Source organism: Lepidochelys olivacea (assembly GCF_965140295.1).
Source record: "Lepidochelys olivacea isolate rLepOli2 genome assembly, chromosome: 3".
NCBI lineage: Eukaryota > Metazoa > Chordata > Testudines > Cheloniidae > Lepidochelys > Lepidochelys olivacea.
Window position 1 is genome coordinate 24,402,727 of NC_140413.1, and position 19,776 is coordinate 24,422,502.

Here is a 19,776-nt window from a genome sequence, read left to right on the forward strand (position 1 = left end):
TACTCCACTGGCGCTTGCAGCTCCGTGTTTCTAATCAGCAGGCCATTGTCAGCAGGTACTGCTACAGTACATGTGGGGGAATGGCAAAGTTCACAGAGCTGCTGCTGCAAGACTCCTGTGCTGAATTCTCAGCCCTGGTGGAGAAGAGCAAGCTCATTTCCCGAGCTTCATTGCAGGCCACTCTGGATGGGGCTGATGTGGCCACTTGGGTTATGTCTACCAGGATTGCCAGAAAAGAGGACTCCTGGCTCCAGGTATCAGGTCTGCCATAGGAAGTCCAGCAGACCATTCAGGATCTCCCCTTTGAGGGTGTGACTCTATTTTCCAAAAAGATGGATAAAAGGCTACATAGCCTAAAAGACTTGAAAGCCACCTTCAAATCGCTGGGCCTCCACATCCATGCCACTCAGCGGAGGCATTTTAGGCTGCAACCTCCTCCACGGTTCTACCAACGGAGGACGGCTCATAGAGAAGAAACAGGAGCAGCATGAAGAGGCTGCAGCTGTCCTCAGGCCAGGGCTCTGGCCCATCCAAACCAGAAGCAGGCCTTTTGAAGGTGCGAACGAGGATGATGCAACAGAACTTGGACTGAATCCAACTCACCTTACCTTTTTTGTCCTGACCATCTCCTTTCTACCCTGTGTGGGCCTGAATCAATTGGACATCTGGGTGCTCCGTATGGTAGAGAGGGGATACTCCCTCCAGTTCTCTGCACTCCCGCCCTTCCACCCCCTTTCCCCATTCCTCTTCAGGGACCCTTTTCACGAGCAACTCATCATACAGGAGGTACACTCGCTTCTATCACTAGGAGCAGTGGAAGAGGTTCCTCAGGAGCTGAAGGCCAAGGGTTTCTATTCCTGGTATTTCCTAATACCATAAGCCAAAGGCAGGCTCAGGCCCATCCTAGACCTGTGTCATAACCATACAGCTAAGGGTCGCCTTGAATTCCTCCTTACCTGTAAGGGGTTAAGAAGCTCAAATAATGTGGTTGGCACCTGACCAAAAGGACCAATGGGGAAGAAGCTACTTTCAAATCTGGGGACGGGGGGGAAGACTTGCTTTGTGTTCTTTGTTTGTGTGTTCTCTGGGGAAGCATCAGGTCAGAAAACTCCTTCTAAAATCATCCTAAAATGAGTCTCAATATTGCAAAAAGAGTAATTAAATAAGGCAACTCGTGTTAAATTCTTTTGTTTTTAGCTTGTGAATTTTCCCTGTGCTAAGGGGGAGGTTCATCCCTGTTTTTTTGTTTTTTTTGGTAACTTTAAAGTTTTGCCTAGAGGGTAATCCTCTGTGTTTTGAATCTGATTACCCAGTAAAATTACCTTCCATCCTGATTTTACAGAGGTGCTTCTTTTACTTTTTTTCTTTATAATAAAGTTCTGTTTTTTAAGAATCTGGTTTACCTATTTGGTTGGTAGATTATTCTCACGCCTCCCCTAGGAAAGGGGGTGATTGGGCTTGGGGGGATATTTTAGAGAAACAGGAACTCCAAGTGGTCCTTTTCCTGAATCTTTGTCTAACTCACTTGGTGGTGGCAGCAGTGCCCATCCAAGGACAAGGAAGGATTTGTGCCTTGGAGAAGTCTTTAACCTAAGTTGGTAGCAATAAGCTTAGGGGGTCTTTCATGCACTTTCATGTACCCTAGAGTTCAGAGTGGGGAGGGAACCCTGACAACCTGCAAGAGCTCAACAAGTTCATGAGCAAACTGATGTTCTGCATAGTCTCTTTGGCCTCCATAATCCCTTCCTTGGATCCAGGGGACTGGTATGCTGCCCTCAACTTGAAGGACGCGTACTTTCATATAGCAATTACACCATCACACAGAAGGTACCTCAGGTTTGTGGTGAGCAACAAACACTACCAGTTCACAGTCCTCCCGTTTGGCCTGTCAGCTGCGCCTTGTGTGTCATGGCCACATTCCTACATGGACGCCAGGTACAGGCATTCCTGTACCTCGACGACTGGCTGATCAAGGGCCGCTCCAGGGCTCAAGTGGAGGCAAAAGTCAACTTCATAAGAATGATGTTCAGTGAACTGGGCCTTATCCTGAACGTGGGGAAATTGACTGTCCCCTGTTCAGCGGATAGGGTTCTTAGGGGTGGTGCTGGACTTGACACACACCAGGGCATATCTCCCGGAAGCGAGATTTGGGGTCCTGGGCAGCAACATTTGAACTCTCAGGCAGTTTCCCACCACCACAACAAGGAATTGTCTGGTGCTTCTAGGACACATGACCTCTTGTATCTACGTGGTGCAACACACCAGACTCAGACTCTGGCCTTTCCAATCATGGCTAGCTTCGGTATATTGGCTGGCTCAGGACAGTTTGGACAGAGTCGTGACTCTGCCTCACCCAGTCTTCTACTCCGTCAGTGGTTGCTCAACCCGTAGGTAGTGTGTGCAGCGGTCCCTTTCACCGGTCCGCAGCCATCCCTCTTGCTAGTGACGGATGTGTCAGTCTTGGGCTGGGGAGCCCATCAGGAGACCTCTGGAAACAAGGCCTCTGGTCTCGCACATCAGTGTCAGAGAGCTGAGAGTGGTGCGTCTAGCATGCCAGACTTTCCAAGCCCATTTGATAGGGAGATGTGTATCAGTCATGACAGACAACACAATGGTGATGTTCTATATCAACAAACGGGGGTGCATGCTCCTCTCCCCTGTGCTAAGAAGCCTTCATGCTGTGGCACTTTTGTGTAGCTCATTCAATACACCTGCAAGCATCATACCACAGGAGTACAGAACAAATTGGCAAATCATCTCAACAGGTCTTTTCACGGCCACAAGTGGTCCCTATGCCCAGATGTCGTGAACTCCATCTTCCAGCGTTGGGACTTTCACCAAATAGATCTGTTCACCATACGACGCAACAGGAAGTGCCAATAGTTTTGTTCCTTCCTAAATCTCAGCCTGAGCTCCATTGCAGATGTGTTCTTCCTCCCATGGGGAGGCCGTCTTCTCTACGCATTCCCACCCATCCTTCTTATTCACAAGCTGCTCCTCAAGATACAGAGGGAAGAGGCTTCAGTGATATTGATAGCTCCAGCCTGGCCCCGCCAACACTGGTACACCTCTCTCCTGGAAATGTCCATGGAAGTTCCATTACCTTGCTGCTCTTCCTGGACTTAGTAACTCAGGATCACGGCCATCTCCAGCACCCAAACCGTGAGTTGTTGCACCTCACGGTGTGGAAGCTCCATGGCTGAACCCCACAGAGCTCTCCTGCTTTGACCTGGTTAGACAAGTCCTCCTTGGCAGTAGGAAACCCACCACCAGGGCTGCCTACCTTGCCAAGTGGAAGAGTCTCATTCTGGTCAGCACAGCATCACTCATCCCTTCTATACTACTACTCATCCCCTCTATACTATATAATGTTCCCCTCTATACTACTCATAGTAGACTACCTTCTCCATCTCAAGCAGCAGGGACTGTTCATGTTGTCAATAAGGGTTCAGTTGGCCACCATCTCTTCCTTCCATCAAGGCTCAGAGGACCAGTCAGTGTTTGCCAATCCTGCAGTGCCATTTCCTGAAAGGTCTTGACAGGCTATATCTGCATGTCCAACAACCAACCTGAGACCTCAGTCTGGTCCTTTCCAAATTGATGGGTCTGCCCTTTGAACCACTGGCGATGTGTTCCCTGCTCTGCCTGTCATACAAGGCGGCGTTTCTAGTAGCGATAACCTCAGCCAGTAGGGTGGCTGAGCTCAAGGTCCTAACATCAGAGCCCCCTTACACCATGTTCTGTAAGGACAAGCTTCAGCTCAGGCCACATCCAACTTTTCTCCCGAAGGTTGTCTCCCAGTTTCACATCGACCAGGATATCTTCCTCCCCATGTCTTATCCTAAGCTGCACTCAAGCGGCAGAGAGCAGAGGCTTCACTCATCGGATGTCCACAGAGCGCTAACTTTTTACATTGAAAGAACGAAACCATTCCACTGTTTGTGACTGTGGCAGACAGGATGAAGGGTCGTCCAGTCTCCTCCCAACAAATTTCCTCGTGGATCACATCCTGCATCTGTGAATACCATAACCTGGCAGAGGTGCCTGTCCCTCTGCTCACAGCACACTCCACTACAGTGCAAGTGTAAGCGGGGGAATAGTCCTGCTATTGTGGGGAACTATCCTGGCTTCTGCACTACCCCAGTGAAGTGGGCTAGGGAAAGGATCTGAGTCCTCGCTCCCACTCCCTTTACCCAGTGGCCTCTCTGCCCTTGAGGACTCCCCTTCCACTCTCCTGTCTGGCAGAGTCCTCGTAACCCCAACAAGGCTGGGCCCAGGATTCCTGGGGGGCTTGACGCCCAACCCTGCTGGGGTCACCTAGGACAGGGGCTAGGGTGTCCCCATTCCAGGATACTCTCTGCACTCGGCACTTAGAATCATAGAATATCAGGGTTGGAAGGGACCTCAGGAGATCATCTAGTCCAACCCCCTGCTCAAAGCAGGACCAATCCCAATTAAATCATCCCAGCCAGGGCTTTGTCAAGCCTGACCTTAAAAACTTCTAAGGAAGGAGATTCTACCACCTCCCTAGGTAACGCATTCCAGTGTTTCACCACCTGCCTAGGGAAAAAGTTTTTCCTAATATCCAATCTAAACCTCCCCCACTGCAACTTGAGACCATTACTCCTTGTCCTGTCCTCTTCTACCACTGAGAGTAGTCTAGAACCATCCTCTCTGGAACCACCTCTCAGGTAGTTGAAAGCAGCTATCAAATCCCCCCTCATTCTTCTCTTCTGCAGACTAAACAATCCCAGTTCCCTCAGCCTCTCCTCATAAGTCATGTGTTCCAGACCCCTATCATTTTTGTTGCCCTTCGCTGGACTCTCTCCAATTTATCCACATCCTTCTTGTAGTGTGGGGCCCAAAACTGGACACAGTACTCCAGATGAGGCCTTACCAATGTCGAATAGAGGGGGACGATCACATCCCTCGATCTGCTCGCTATGCCCCTACTTATACATCCCAAAATGCCATTGGCCTTCTTGGCAACAAGGGCACACTGCTGACTCATATCCAGCTTCTCGTCCACTGTCACCCCTAGGTCCTTTTCTGCAGAACTGCTGCCTAGCCATTCGGTCCCTAGTCTGTAGCTGTGCATTGGGTTCTTCCGTCCTAAGTGCAGGACCCTGCACTTATCCTTATTGAACCTTATCAGATTTCTTTTGGCCCAATCCTCCAATTTGTCTAGGTCCCTCTGTATCCTATCCCTGCCCTCCAGCGTATCTACCACTCCTCCCAGTTTAGTATCATCCGCAAATTTGCTGAGAGTGCAATCCACACCATCCTCCAGATCATTTATGAAGATATTGAACAAAACCGGCCCCAGGACCGACCCCTGGGGCACTCCACTTGACACCGGCAGCCAACTAGACATGGAACCATTGATCACTACCCGTTGAGCCCGACAATCTAGCCAACTTTCTACTCACCTTATAGTGCATTCATCCAGCCCATACTTCTTTAACTTGCTGACAAGAATACTGTGGGAGACAGGGTCAAAAGCTTTGCTAAAGTCAAGAAACAATACATCCACTGCTTTCCCTTCATCCACAGAACCAGTAATCTCATCATAGAAGGCGATTAGATTAGACAGGCATGACCTTCCGTTGGTGAATCCATGCTGACTGTTCCTGGTCACTTTCCTCTCATGTAAGTGCTTCAGGATTGATTCTTTGAGGACCTGCTCCATGATTTTTCCGGGGACTGAGGTGAGGCTGACTGGCCTGTAGTTCCCAGGATCCTCCTTCTTCCCTTTTTTAAAGATTGGCACTACATTAGCCTTTTTCCAGTCATCCCGGACTTCCCCCGTTCGCCACGAGTTTTCAAAGATAATGGCCAATGGCTCTGCAATCACAGCCGCCAATTCCTTTAGCACTCTCGGATGCAACTCGTCCGGCCCCATGGACTTGTGCACGTCCAGCTTTTCTAAATAGTCCCTAACCACCTCTTTCTCCACAGAGGGCTGGCCATCTATTCCCCATGTTGTGATTCCCAGAGCAGCAGTCTGGGAGCTGACCTTGTTCGTGAAGACAGAGGCAAAAAAAAGCCTCTGACCTACTGACCATTACATACATGTTAAAGCAAATGCAAGTTATTTAATCAACAATTAATTTTAAAAAGAATAAGGAAAAATGGGAAAGGTGCAAGGAAACACATCAACCTGCTCTGTGGCAGGAAACATCACAAACTGTGTCTCTGGAATGTCAGAGCAGTTCACAGTCTGTTCCTCGTAAGTCCCAGGCCTCCTTCTCAGGCCCTGGCTGTGCTGCAGGGATGCTGTGGGTTGGACACTTTCTCTGGTGGTGGCCACGCTCTCGGGCTCTAAGTGGTAGGACCCTTCTTCCCAGTGTTGCCTCTGCCCTGTCGGGGCTACGATCCAAGCCTGGCCTGCAGAGCCTCTTGGCTGAGGGGTCTCCCTGTGCTGGGCCTGCTGCCCAGGGTCCCCCTCGCTCTTCCCAGCTGCTCACCGCACCCAGCTCCGGACTGCTCCAGCCCCAGCTCCACCACTCTGCCTCAGCACTGCTGCTGCTCTGCCTCCAGCTCCCTGGGCTGCTTCTCTGTCCCCTCTGGCTCTGGTTGCTACAGCTCTGTTTCCAGGACAGGGTCTGCTCTGCAGGCTGCTTCTGTGACTCTGCTCCCAGGACTGACCACCTTCGTGGGCTGCTTCTCTGGTCCCTCTGGCTCTGGTTGCTGCAGCTCTGCTCCCAGGACAGGGTCTGCTCTCTCTGGGCTGCTTTTCTGGTCCCTCTGGATCTGGCACAGCTCTGCACCCCAGCTCAGCTTGGGCCCCTGCTTTCTCCTTAGCTTGGCCTCACTGTCGGACCCAGGCAATTCCAGCTCACACGGAGGACGGGACCTCCCTGGCCTCTTGACTCTCTGATTAGCCTGTCCACCCTGTCATTCAGGCTGACTTGGAGCATTGGCCTTTCCCCATTGTTCCTGGGGACTATCAGTCTCAGGATCCTGGTTTCCCATAGACCCTTCCCCTTTTAATACTGGGAGTTAGCCAACCAAAACACCCCCACTGAATGTTAGTAAGGGGTCAACCATCCCCTTACACAAGCTTCTTCAGCAGTGTTCCTGGCACAAGTCCTGACTGAGGAAATATGTAGAGCGGCGACGTAGTCCTCCATACATACTTTCACCATGCATTATGCGATTACCGAGCAGGCCGGAGACGATACGGTTTTCAGTAGAGCAGTGCTCCAATCAGTGGACAGTTCTAAATCCACCTCCTGAACTTGGGCTTGGGAGTCACCTGATCGGAATTGACATGAACAAGCACTTGAAGAAGAAAAAAGTTACCTTCTCGTAACTACTCCGAGATTTGTTGGTCATGTCCATTCCAGTGCCCACCCTCCTACCCCTCTGTTGGAGTAGTCGGCAAGAAGGAACTGAGGGGGTGGCAGGTCCGTAGGGCCCTATGTTGAGCACTAGGATGGCACCACTCCAGGGGGCACCTGGACCGACCTGACGGATACTGCTAGGGAAAAACATCTTCCAGGTGTTGTGCACGCGTGTGTGCACACACCTGATTGGAATAGACATGAACAACAGTTACGAGAAGGCCAGTAACCATTTTTTCTGAAACTTTTGCACAGTTCTTTTTAAAGCTGTTTTCTCACCCAACATTATGTAATGTTAGAGGAATTATTAGTTAATACATTCAATCTAAAAGTAAAATTTGCATGGTGCTATATTAGAAATACCTATACCAAAAAATCTAGCACTATAGGCAGGACAACCTGTGCTTGCTGATAGTGGGTGGGAGGCGGGGGGAGAAGGGAGGCAGAGGGACGGCTGCCAGCTTCAGCAGTGTTACTGAGCACGCATAGTCTGTGTAAGCGTGCTCAGTACAAGCCAAGTAGCAAATGGGGGGGGGGGAGGGCAGGAGAGGGGGCAGGGGCACGTGACCCCTTGTTTCTCCATGCATAGTGTCTGACTAGATAGCTGTCATAATTCTAATCTTGGAGAGTTCTCTGCTGCTTTGTTTTTTTTTACTTACGTTCTTGGTGCTACAGAATGGGAGAAAACATGTTCGTTTAATTCCTGTAAGATCTCAGTTTCCTAAACCAGGCAAGTTGTTCCCCAAATGGGAGGAAACCAAGCTCTTCCTAACTTAACTGCCAAGTTTGTTTGAACACTTTTACTGTATTTGTCAACATCACTTTAAACATACATGTTCAATTTTCCAATGGAACTGGAGTTGCTATGTGTATAACAAGATTCTTAATTTTCAGTATATGTTCTCACGACTAACAAGTGCAGAATTTGTTGGCAAAACTATCTTTGACTGGAAAACTACCCTCTCACGCTTCCCAAGTGGTTCTCTTTATAAGCCATTTGAGGCTCTTAGGACATAAGCATAATTCAACTAGCAAATATTGCCTTTTAAGAAGTTAGATCCCTGATCCTATTTAAACAAAGCATGTATGTAATGTCTTGTGCAGATAGCATGCAGGCATGCATATCTAACAATTTCGATCTATAGTAAAACAAAAATAAAGGAAACAAGCATACCCCACACAGAGCTGCCAATACCAGGGAATAGACAACACTGGAAGACAGGGCACTCTGATAGTATGGTGATGGCCACCCTAGCTTAAGAGACATGAAACATCAGATATTTTTAGATGGCAATTGCAAGGTAGCATGTGCAAAAATATGTAAAACTAAATACAGTTATAACATGTTTACTGAAATGCATATTGGGGGTTAAGATCCGTGTGCAATAGCATGTATAGTAAATGTGACAGTAGTTTACTTCTGTTTTCTATTATACAGTTCTGCTTCTGATTTTGTACTATACCTAGGAACAGTAGTATAGTGTTAACACATGCAGGTATGTTATACAATAACCTAACTGCTTTGTTTTTGCTATTGTACAGTGTAGTGGGAGCTGCTGCTTTAAAAATAAAAATGTTTTAATAGCTTTTGATCATGAAAAATAGGGGAAAGTCTATTTTTCTTTGTTTATTAATTGGATTTTTCAAATTATTCCAAGTAAACTCTCTGGCCCCTTGAAAATATAAAGCTGTTAGGAGCTTTTCTGCAACTCAGTTTAAAATTCAGCCATTCTGCCTGCATCCTTTTGAAGTTGCTGTGGCTCAGGTATAACTCAATTCTTTCAAATAACCAGCTGTTTTAATTAAAAGGTGGGTTTTTTAACTTTTTGATGCCAAATTTTAAATTTGTCTAGAAAAGCTTCCTTTTCAATGTTACGATTTTAACTGACCTCAACGGTCCAAGTTTTCTTCAGTTGCAGGAGGGCGAGATGTCAATGGCTTAAGATAGAGGTGGGCAAACTACAGCCCGTGGGACTGTCCTGCCCGGCCCCCGAGCTCCCAGCTGGGGAGGCTAGTCCCCAGCCCCACCCCCCGCAGCCTCAGCATGCCGCGCTGCCAGCACTCTGCTTCTGCCGGGCGGCGTGGCTGGCTCCGTTCGAGCGGCGTGGTTGCGAGCTCATGCTGCTCCGAGCAGCATGGTACGGGGGCGGGAGAGGAAGTTGGATAAGGGGCAGGGGGTTCCAGGGGCAGGCAGGGGGTTCCAGGGACAGGCAGGGGACAGGGAGCGGGGAGGTTGGAGAGGAGATGTGGTCCCTAGGGGGCCTGTCAGGGGGTGTGGGGGCAGTCAGGAGACATGGGGGGGGTTGGATGGGGGTGGGGTCCCAGGGGGGCGGTTAGGGGCAGGGGGTCCTGGGGGGAAGTGTTCAGGGGACAAAGGAACAGGGGGGTTGGATGGGTTGGGGGTTCTGAGGGGGGCAGTCAGAGGGCAGGAAGTGGGAGGGGCCAGATAGGGGGGAGGGGCCAGACTGTTTGGGGAGGCACAGCCTTCCCTAGCCAGCCCTCCATACAGTTTTGCAAAGCTGATGTGGTCCTCAGGCCAAAAAGTTTGCTCACCCCGGCTTAAGATGTCGATGCTCAGTGTTCACTTGTCTAGGTTCATGTGCATTGGGAGCACACAAACTCTGCATGCCTGATGCCAAGGACTTTGGTTTTTCCTCTATAATACACCTGGTTCTTTGCTCTCTTGCATGAGCTAACCAGTAGCTTAGTTTTAGATTGGTGTGGAACCATGGTCTCACTACATGGTAAATTTATTAAGATTTACTTACTTCTGCTGCCACCAGGAAGAAGTCCTCTAAGGCCTTTGCTGGCAAAATGTGAACCAAAAGAATGGCATGGCATTTGTTCCCAGTGACTTTCTTCAGGATCCAAGAGAATGAAGTGCATAGAAAGTGTGTATAGGCAAAAGGAAAAGTCTGCTTCATCTTAAATATATGCAGCCTTCATTACTGCCTTTTTAGATAACTGCTGGGAGGAAAAGGGCTAGAGAGTGAAATTACTGCAGCTCTCACTAAATATCCTTCTAGCTTTTATACTCGATCCCAACTTTTCTAGCAAATTCCAGAAATAGGTAGACTTTTCTTAAACTATTCAAAGCAACAGCAAACATTTCTTCGGGCTTTCTGTTGAAATCACATGATGTATTTCTTCTGAATATATCAGTTCCTGTAAAGTATAAAAATGTGGGACTGACAGGATTTCATAGGCATCTGTTTTCTTTTGAAGTTGATTTCCCCTGAATAAATCAATTCATGCAATTGCTGAATCACCTTGTTCTTGTAATGCTTTTCAGTGGAGACTTCTTGGTTCTCAAGTTCTCCTATTCTTGGTACTTTTTAGATAAGGATTTACTTATGCCCGTGATACGGCTGTTGGACTACCAAAAGACAATCGTAATGCTGCCATAATTACCTTTGTGATGTTTATATTTAAGCCAGTGGCCATTTTGTACAACACTGCTTTAATGTCTTGAGCTAATTGCCACTGAAATCTGTTGGAGCTTTTTCATTTACTTTAACGTGATGCCCTAAGTGAAATGTAGAAGACCCACTGCAAGTCACAGTAAATAAGAGTGATGGATATGAGCATTAATTCCAGGAAGTACTCAATATATAATTACTAGCTTCGTGTTTAATAAGCACTTGATTATTTTTAAACTAACATGAATTATACCATTTAATAAATTTAGTGAAGATACTAATTGCAGTGCCCTAGTGAAATTCTGATGCAAAATTGTAGTTGAAATTTCTGCATTTGGCTGCTCAATGTGAGCAGGCAAATTAAATGACAACATGCTTGTAGTCATGATGAGGGTGGACCAACTGAACTGATTCTGATCAAGAGAGGATTAAATTATTAGTGTGCTTCAAGGGAAGGTTTTATGGTGAAGAATCTGCAACATATGGACATGTCAAAACAGTGCTTCCTGCCTGGATGCTTCTTTATTGACTTGTTTGGAGATGTTTACTCTGACTTGAAACTTAGAGCCCAGCTTGCTTTTTCAGTCTAGAAATGCAGGGATGCTTTGTCTTGTTTTTTGAGGCATGATTTGCAGATTGGCAGACCTGCGTGGCTTCTTCAAAAGGTAACAAAAGTAATTGTAAGATGCTAGAGATCTGCTGTCTTCCCCCAACTGGTAAACATGGCCAGAGTGCACGCATTGTATTTTTCTGCCATTTCTGTAATCCTGTAAAGCATTTTAAAGCAAGTCAAAGGCTAATACACTTAAGGGGGCCTTAAAGAGCTGGACAAGTGAAATGTTATCTGCAGTTCTGGGTGAAATGATGCAATACTTTAAAAATTGTCAGGAAATAAAGCAACCCTTTTTCTTGCAGTTTTAGAGTTTTGAATTAGTGGCCGGTTGGCCTTGAAAATGTTTACCTTACAGTGCTTGTAACCATTGAATCTTAAACTCCTCTCTAGTTACTCTATTGTTGCTGCCCTCTGAAGAGTTAATTCTGAGTGAGAACCTCACTCAGGTGTCTGTTGTGTCAGTTTTCTCCTCCATAATCAAGACTTCTGAGGAACTTATTTTTAAGCTTCCTAGAAAGAATCTTGACCTGAACCTTTTGAATATCAGACTTGATTTAGAATCATAGAAGGTTAGGGTTGGAAGGGACCTCAGGAGGTCATCTAGTCCAACCACCTGCTTGAAGCAGGACCAATCCCCAATTTTTGCCCCAGATCCCTAAATGGCCCCCTCAAGGATTGAACTCACAAGCTTGGGTTTAGCAGGCCAATGCTCAAACCACTGAGCTATGCCTCCCCCCATTTAATAGGCCTATATAGAATAACAGCAATGGTGATAGATCCAAGGCATTTAATATAGAGGTATTACATGCTTGGAATCAAGGTCCTTTTGTGGGTGGGACATGAGCTCTAATATTCAGTGACTTTTCTGAAGGAGGTACAAGGAGAGAGGAGCTGCAAGTTTACACAGTCATATCACAGCTCTTCTGACAATGCTCTGAGCAGTGCCACTGTCCTATTCCCTAGCTGCTTTGTCATCTGTGAAATATACTGTAGTAGTGACTACTTCTGCAGAAGTAGGATTTGCTGTCAGTGCCATATTAGGGAGACCAGATACTGGAATACTACTGGATAAGGAAGAATTTGGAGGGTGAGCTCCTCTGTATTTTTACCGGCTATTTTCTCTCTGACACATAGAGTTGAGAATCTGTCCCTACAGATATATGTGAGCACCACGGCATTTGATTACAATTCATCAAATAAGGCAGTTTGGACAAAAATTAAGTTCTACCTCCAGTTTCATGTACACTGTTTTCTCATGAAATATGTATTTTTCCCAGTATTGTAGTAGCAGATTCTTGTAGTGACTGAATTATATTTTTTCTCGCAGTAGCAACATGCTAAAGATGTGAAATAAGAATTAGGGGGGAAAAAGTCAAATGTTATAAATTTATTTTGGACATATATTGCAACCTCTTTAGAAGCTTTTGAAAATTCAGGCAGAAATCAATAAACTTCCAATAAAACTTTTTTAAACTTCCAGTAAAACAATATTTTAAATGTGTAGATAGACTTTTTAATTAAGGGAACATTTTAGCAGGATTTACTTAACTTTGTTTATACTGCATTCCTCTGACATAGCTCTTTCCAGACTGAAAGGATGCAAATGAGGTAAGAATTAAGGCAAACCTAAAAGGCATGCAAATGAATTACATTTATATTCACTGACAATACAAGCACATGTGTGGATCAGACTCATGAACTGAGGAACTTTCGCCTCTGTCTGTCCAGTACTACTTTACAGCAGAATGGTGACATGGTTTATAATCAACAGTTACATTACCATGGGAAGTCAGTGTCACTAACATTACTCAGGCTAGGAGACACATAGCTAGCGTCAGTAAAACGAACAATCAATAGTATTTCACTGCAGCACGGTTCTGCTGCACAGGCTTCAGAGGAATAGGGTTGTTATGAAATGACATTGCACACATCACATTGTGGCCGTTTATTTTTATAATATATACTTTTAAAATTCTTTAGCAAATGACATTCTCATGCACACGAGTGTTTCAAACACAAGAAGCAAGTCCATTTATAGGTAGTCCAAGCAATTTGTGTGTGTGTGGAAATAGCTGCAAACTGAATGGAACATCTAAACTTCTGTGCAGTCCATAATGCATTTTACATTAGCTCATTTTTGAATGTCACACTGCAGGAGTAATACAATGGAAGGATCACTCTTTGCAGCTTCTTTGAATTCATCCAGTGTGATCTGGTCATCTTTGTTCTTATCCATCTTGCTGAAAATCTTGTCTACTCGTTGCTCCGGCGTGAGACCATCCTCATTCATTTTCATCATTATCACAGTACCCACCATCTTGTAAATGGCCTTTGGAAAGAAAAAGAAAGGAAAATAATAATGTTAAAAAATCGAGACTTGGAATCAGTATAATTAAGTGTAGTCTGTACATGGTTCTGGGTGTCATGATTATATGCAGAGTTGATTTTCTAACTTGAGATGGTGATTATGCCTTCAATTTAGCTTTAAAAATCCCAAACCCATTTGCTTCTGACAAGGAATAACAGCCTCTTAAATATTTTAATGAAATTCCTTAATATAAATACAGGCTTCTTTAAAATACTTATTCCATTTGTCACTTTAGAACTAATTTGATTCTTCAAACACTTGAAACCTTTGTTTAAAGAAAATCATAATTGTACTGTTATAAGTGAGTTTCCAATTGCAAGTAGATGCATAGTTTTATTTGTGATAATCCAGTAGAAGTGTGGTCCTGTAGTCTTAAAACAAACTAGAACAGCACTACAGCTCAAACCCCCCTGTGCTCTGGATCAGATGTGTGCGCACTTCTGGAGTCTGAGGTTTTTAACAACCTTCAGCTCTTTGAAACATTTTATACAAAATTTGACTGATCAGTTTTCTACGGTCATACTCGTCAACGGTTTGGAAAAAAGATTTTGTTTGGTTTTTTTTTTACAAGATCATCTTGGTCTGGTAAGAAGTAAACATGATCATCTGTGGAACACTTGACCAAGAATGAAAAGATGTTTCCATCAGGTAAAGATTTAAGCTTGTATTAGAACTATATGTAAGTTTGAGAATTCCTATCTGAGGTCCTAGAAGCATTCAGCTGTACTGGTTTTCACACACATCAGAAAAGGATCAGATGTACCGCTATTAAGATATAAGTCCATGCATGTGTGCACACACTGCATAGCCCTCAGAAATCATGGAAACATTTTTTTTTAAAAGTCTTTCTTTCAATTTGCTAATCACGTTGAGAAACGATACTAAATGATGGCTCTGCATTACATCATTATTCTATTAAAATGGGGACCAACTGAACAAGTCTGGATAACAAATTTCCAATGTTCAGAGGACAGTGGAATATCCTATTTTAGATAATGGACTGTTTTGTACAACTGGAAATATTACTGTTTGGAGAATCCAACTAAGCTATTGTATGTACTAAAAATATCCAAGTCTATATTCTACACCTCAGTAATCACTAATTTGGCAACATTTTTAGAAGTTATTTCTACTGCACATTTTTATAATGGAAGATCCTAGTTACTCATAGAATTGGCACTCTAATGTTGGACAGATAAGTTCTAACTATCTTAATGTGTTGTGAGATGCAAACTCCTTGGTGAAACTATGCTTTCCACAAACCACTATTACTTAGTTAGATTTCAGCATTATCAGCACAGCTTCTATAGAAATACAAGTTCTTTCTGCATATGCTTCATGTTTTATGCACAAATTCTTATGAGCTCAGCACTCCACCTATGCCTGCTTGTGTGTTTATATCAGGAAATTTGTGCTTATTGGAATGGGCGATACACCTGCCTTATGGAAAATGTTCAATATGTACAAAAATTATGTTTGTAATCCTGTGTAATATTTCTTACCTCTATAATTTCCAACATCTCCACTCTGGTAATTTTACCATCGCCATCTAAGTCATACATATTAAAGGCCCAGTTTAGTTTCTGTTCAAAACTACCCCTTGAGGTGATGGACAATGCACAAATGAACTCTCTGAAGTCAATGGTTCCATCGCCATTCTTATCAAAGGTTCTGAAGGCATGTTGGGCAAACTTTGAAGCATCTCCATATGGAAAAAACTGCAAAATGAAATATAAATGCAGTTATTGGGTGTTTAAGGAAACAATCTGTCTGCATACAGAAATATTAAAGTGAAGCTTTTATGAAGACTTAGTGATCTGAACATTTTATTGCATATTCTCAATTTATCGGCAATAAGTATATCTATCAGTGCCTAATGCTCAGAAAGTGACTCCTTAAAAAAGTGCATCATGATACATTGTACAGTAAAGTATTATGAGCACTTTTCATAAAAAGAGAAGAGGGGAAAAAAAAGCTCCCAACAAGGAAATATTAGTTATTTTGTACCCGCGCACTACACTATCGTCAAAGCTAACATTAAAGCAGATCATTCTTAAAGTGCAGCTATGCACTGAGAAGTGATGACAAATAAAAACAATAGCACTGAGGGAGCTCGCGTTCCATGTTTGTTTATAGCAGCGACTTCCAGAGGAAATTTGCTGAGTTGACATGTAGAGAGAGGGGTTCTATCTTCCAGCCTTGCAAATTCAGCCTGTCATCTGAAAATCAAGCTGATTCTTTTTTTTCTGGCTCAAGTACCTTTCTCAGGAATATTCTGCATTTGAAAAATGTAGCGTAATCTGATTCCAAATTAAATCAACAGGGATTTTGCCATCAAATGCAGGCTTCAGCCATTAGTTAACAATTCTATTGCTGGTGGATTCTATTCTAGCTTGAACAATTCTAATTCTCCTGGTGGGTTAGCTCTATAGTGTGAATAGCAATGAAAACCTTAACTTTGTGAGAAAGGTAAGTAAACATCTGTGACTTGAATACAATGTTAGCGAGGGTGACCTTTTAGAGCCATTTTTCTGATCATAACTGCCTTTTACAGCGGGTGCCCTTAAATGGGGTCATCAGAAATGGATCATCAGAAGTAGTTAAATTTACAACTGCATTTGCAGTGAGATCTGTTTGAAGTAGAGGAATTATTGTAACAAATGCCACAAGTTCAGATGAACAGCACTGTCTTTATTTTTAAATTCAGTATTTTTGCTGCTTAAGAGAAATCAGTTGTTTTTCTGCAGTCAAGTACATGTGCATGTTTACTGCTGTTTTTTATTTATTATAACAAATTCACACATACAGTACAAAACCAGGAACATGTGTTTACTTATGTTGATTTGCATAATACAAGTAAATGGGAAATAAACGGAGATCCAACTAAATATTACATTATGCTACTCATGTTTACTTATCAGTTTCTATTAGGTAAAAAGGCAGCACATTCTTGTTTAGTCAAAAGATTTTCAATTACTGGTGCATGCATGTCGGGCTGAGACTTTCTAGTACCTATAATGTCCTACTCAAGAGATCCTCTCTCCTATGGACTCAATGCAAGAAAACGTCCTTATTCATGGAGGATGTTTTCAAGTTCATGTTGAAATCCTACTGAGGGCACAGGGACTTAAGTGCTTCCTGGCTCTGGACATATGTCCATACAACCCCAACACCATGGAATCCGATTGAGGTCTTTGGGCACTGCCATGATATAATGCTGCAGTGGGGATGGGGGATACCATTCGTTTCATCTTGACTAATGTTGAATACGAGGGAATCCTTTTAGAGCCAGGCCAACCTTTCTGCTTCTAGGGGCCTTATATGCAGTGTGGTACAAGCGTGCACAGGGGCACACGCTGCCTGTGCACTGTAGAACAGAGGTGGATGGGAGTAGGGTAGGCCTGGGAGCTAAAGGATCTGTAACTATGCACGTCCCATCAGCTATTTCCCCCTTGCAGTCCTGAGGCTCTGGTAGCGGGGGTGAAGCAGCTCTGCTCCTGTAACTTTTGTGGCAGGAAGGGGAGGAGCAAAAACTAGGATTATGCCCTTCACTCAGCTGCCAGCACACCCCTGCTACTTCATGCACTGGGATTAGGCTGTACCCCTCACTGAACACACAACAAGATGCTCATTGGCATGTGTGAATACCCATTTTTATCAAAAAGAAAAGGAGTACTTGTGGCACCTTAGAGACTAACCAATTTATTTGAGCAAATAAATTGGTTAGTCTCTAAGGTGCCACAAGTACTCCTTTTCTTTTTGCGAATACAGACTAACACGGCTGTTACTCTGAAACCTGTCATTTTTATCAATTGAGAGTATATTAATCTTGGCCCTAGGCCCCTAACCAGATATGTACATCATACATCTTTGGACTGTAATAGGTTAAGCTACCCTTACGAAGTATAATATATTTTAACCATTCACATTCCGAAAGCTACACTCATAGAGTATGTCTACACTGCAGTGGGAGTGAGCTTCCCAGTCTGGCTGCACAGACTCGCGTTAGCGGGGCTCACACTAAAAACAGCTGCACAGAGATTGCTTTGACAATGCTGCTTGGGCTGGAGCTCATGACTACGCAAGGTACAAGTGGAGCATTGGGCCTGAAATCTTAATCTATGTATGCAGCTATGCCTCAAGCAGGTATTTGGCCAAAGTTGGATAAAAAAATGCAACGTGGTTGTCTACTTTATCTGTCTTCATGCCCTTCTTCCACTCTGACCTCTACGTGCACTTTCTGTAGTGTTGAACGAGCTGATAAACAATGTTGCTTTCCTTGTGTTTGCCTAAAGGATAGTGTATATCAGCCTGTTTTTCAGCTTGTCAAATATTTATGGTCCCTGGCATTACACTCTCCTACCAATAATGACAGCAGCAATGTTAGAAAGGTACAAAGCGAATTCAAACAAAGTTCCAGTGATACGTGTTGCCATATAATAGTGCAGTGGTCCCCAAACTATTCAGGGGCCAGGAGCAGAGCTGGGGGGCTGGCCTGGGCCCCAGCTGTGGCCTCCCCCCCCAAATGATCCTCCCTGCTCCCCTAGGGGGATGTGCCCCACAGTTTGGGGACCTCTGGAATAGAGACTTAAGAAATGTGGAAGTTGATTGGAAGACTGGTGAATTATAGGAAGTAGCTTTAGCCATTCAATATTAGAATAGTTTTGATTCCCATTAAAATGCAATAGTGCCACAAGACATTTTTATAAAATATATGGACAGTGAACAGCTTGGAAAATCTGTTCCTTGTGTCTGAAGCCTGTCCGAGTGGCCTGAGCCCCGCCGCATCCCCAGGGAGGGGGGTGTGCCACACTGCGGATCACTGATGTAGGCTGACTTGTATAGATCATGCCCTTAAACTTCACCCAGGTACCCCTGTATTGCACCCAATAACTTATGTTTGGCTAACACATACATTCCAGAAAGGCATCCAAGCTTTCCTTGAAGACATCAAGAAATGGAAGATCCACCACTTCCCTTGGTAGCTTGTTCCAATGGTTAATTACCTTCATTGTTTGTTTAAAATAAAACAAAAAACAGGTGCCTAATTTAAATTGGTCTGGCTTCAGCTTCCAACTCTTGATTCTTGTTATACCTTGCTCAAGTTGCGCTGCTAAATTAAAAAGCACATTTAGTATTCGCTATTGTCGCCCCACAAAGGTATTTTACACATTGTAATAAAGTCATCTCTCGATCTTTTGGATAAGCTAAACAGGTTGAGCCCTTTAAGTCTCTGACGATAAGGCATTTTCACCAGCCCTCGAATCATCTTTGTGGCTCTTTTTCCTGCACCCGCTCCTATTTTTCAACATCCTTCTTAAAATGTGGACACCAGAACTGTATGCAGTATCCATTATCAATTTCACCAAGGCCATGCACCGTGGTGAAATCACAGCCCTACTCAACACTCCTGTTTCTATAGCCAAGGATCGCATTAGCCCATTTTGCCACAGCAACAGACACTGGGAGCTCACGTTCAGTTACTTGTCCACTGTGACCCTTAAATCTTTTTCAGAGTCACTGCTTTCAGGCTATGGTACCTTATTCCGAAAGCATAGCCTGCATTCCTTGTTCCTAGACGTAGTCCCTTGCATTTGGTTGTATTAAAACACATCTTGTTAAAATGGGCTCAGGTTATGAAGCAATCCAGATCACTCTGTATGATGGACCTGTCCTCATAATTATTTATCACTCTGCCAATCTTTGTGACAGCTGCAAATTTGATCAGCAGTGAGTTTATAGTTACATCCAGATCATGGATGAAAATGTTGAATAGTTCTGGACCTTACTAGGAACACCCCCATTTGATGGTGATTCTCCATCGCCAACCTCTTTCTGAGATCTGTCAGTTCTTAATCCATTTAATGTGTGTGTTACTGATATTATCTAGCATTATTTTTTTAAAAAAATTAGCATGTCATGCAAGGCTCCATCAAATGCCTTACAAAAGTTTAAGTAGATGATATTTACTCAGTTACTTATCAACCAAACTTGTATCTCAAATAATGAAGCTAGGCTGCCTGGCATTAA

The 19,776-nt window shown here is 44.2% G+C and overlaps 1 protein-coding gene across 2 annotated transcripts in view; it reads right to left on the reverse strand.

The window, feature by feature from the left end:
- Positions 1 to 13,010: 13,010 nt before the first annotated feature.
- The window catches only part of VSNL1 (visinin like 1), a 167,609-nt gene continuing 160,843 nt past the window's right edge, over positions 13,011 to 19,776 (reverse strand). For both annotated transcript variants that reach the window (XM_084622966.1, XM_084622965.1), the window contains exons 3-4: positions 15,249 to 15,464; positions 13,011 to 13,707 (exon numbers count right to left, since the gene is read on the reverse strand). In XM_084622966.1, coding sequence (XP_084479092.1) covers positions 13,510 to 13,707; positions 15,249 to 15,464 — 414 coding nt within the window. In that variant the 3' untranslated portion in view covers positions 13,011 to 13,509. The remainder of the gene's footprint in view (positions 13,708 to 15,248; positions 15,465 to 19,776) is intronic.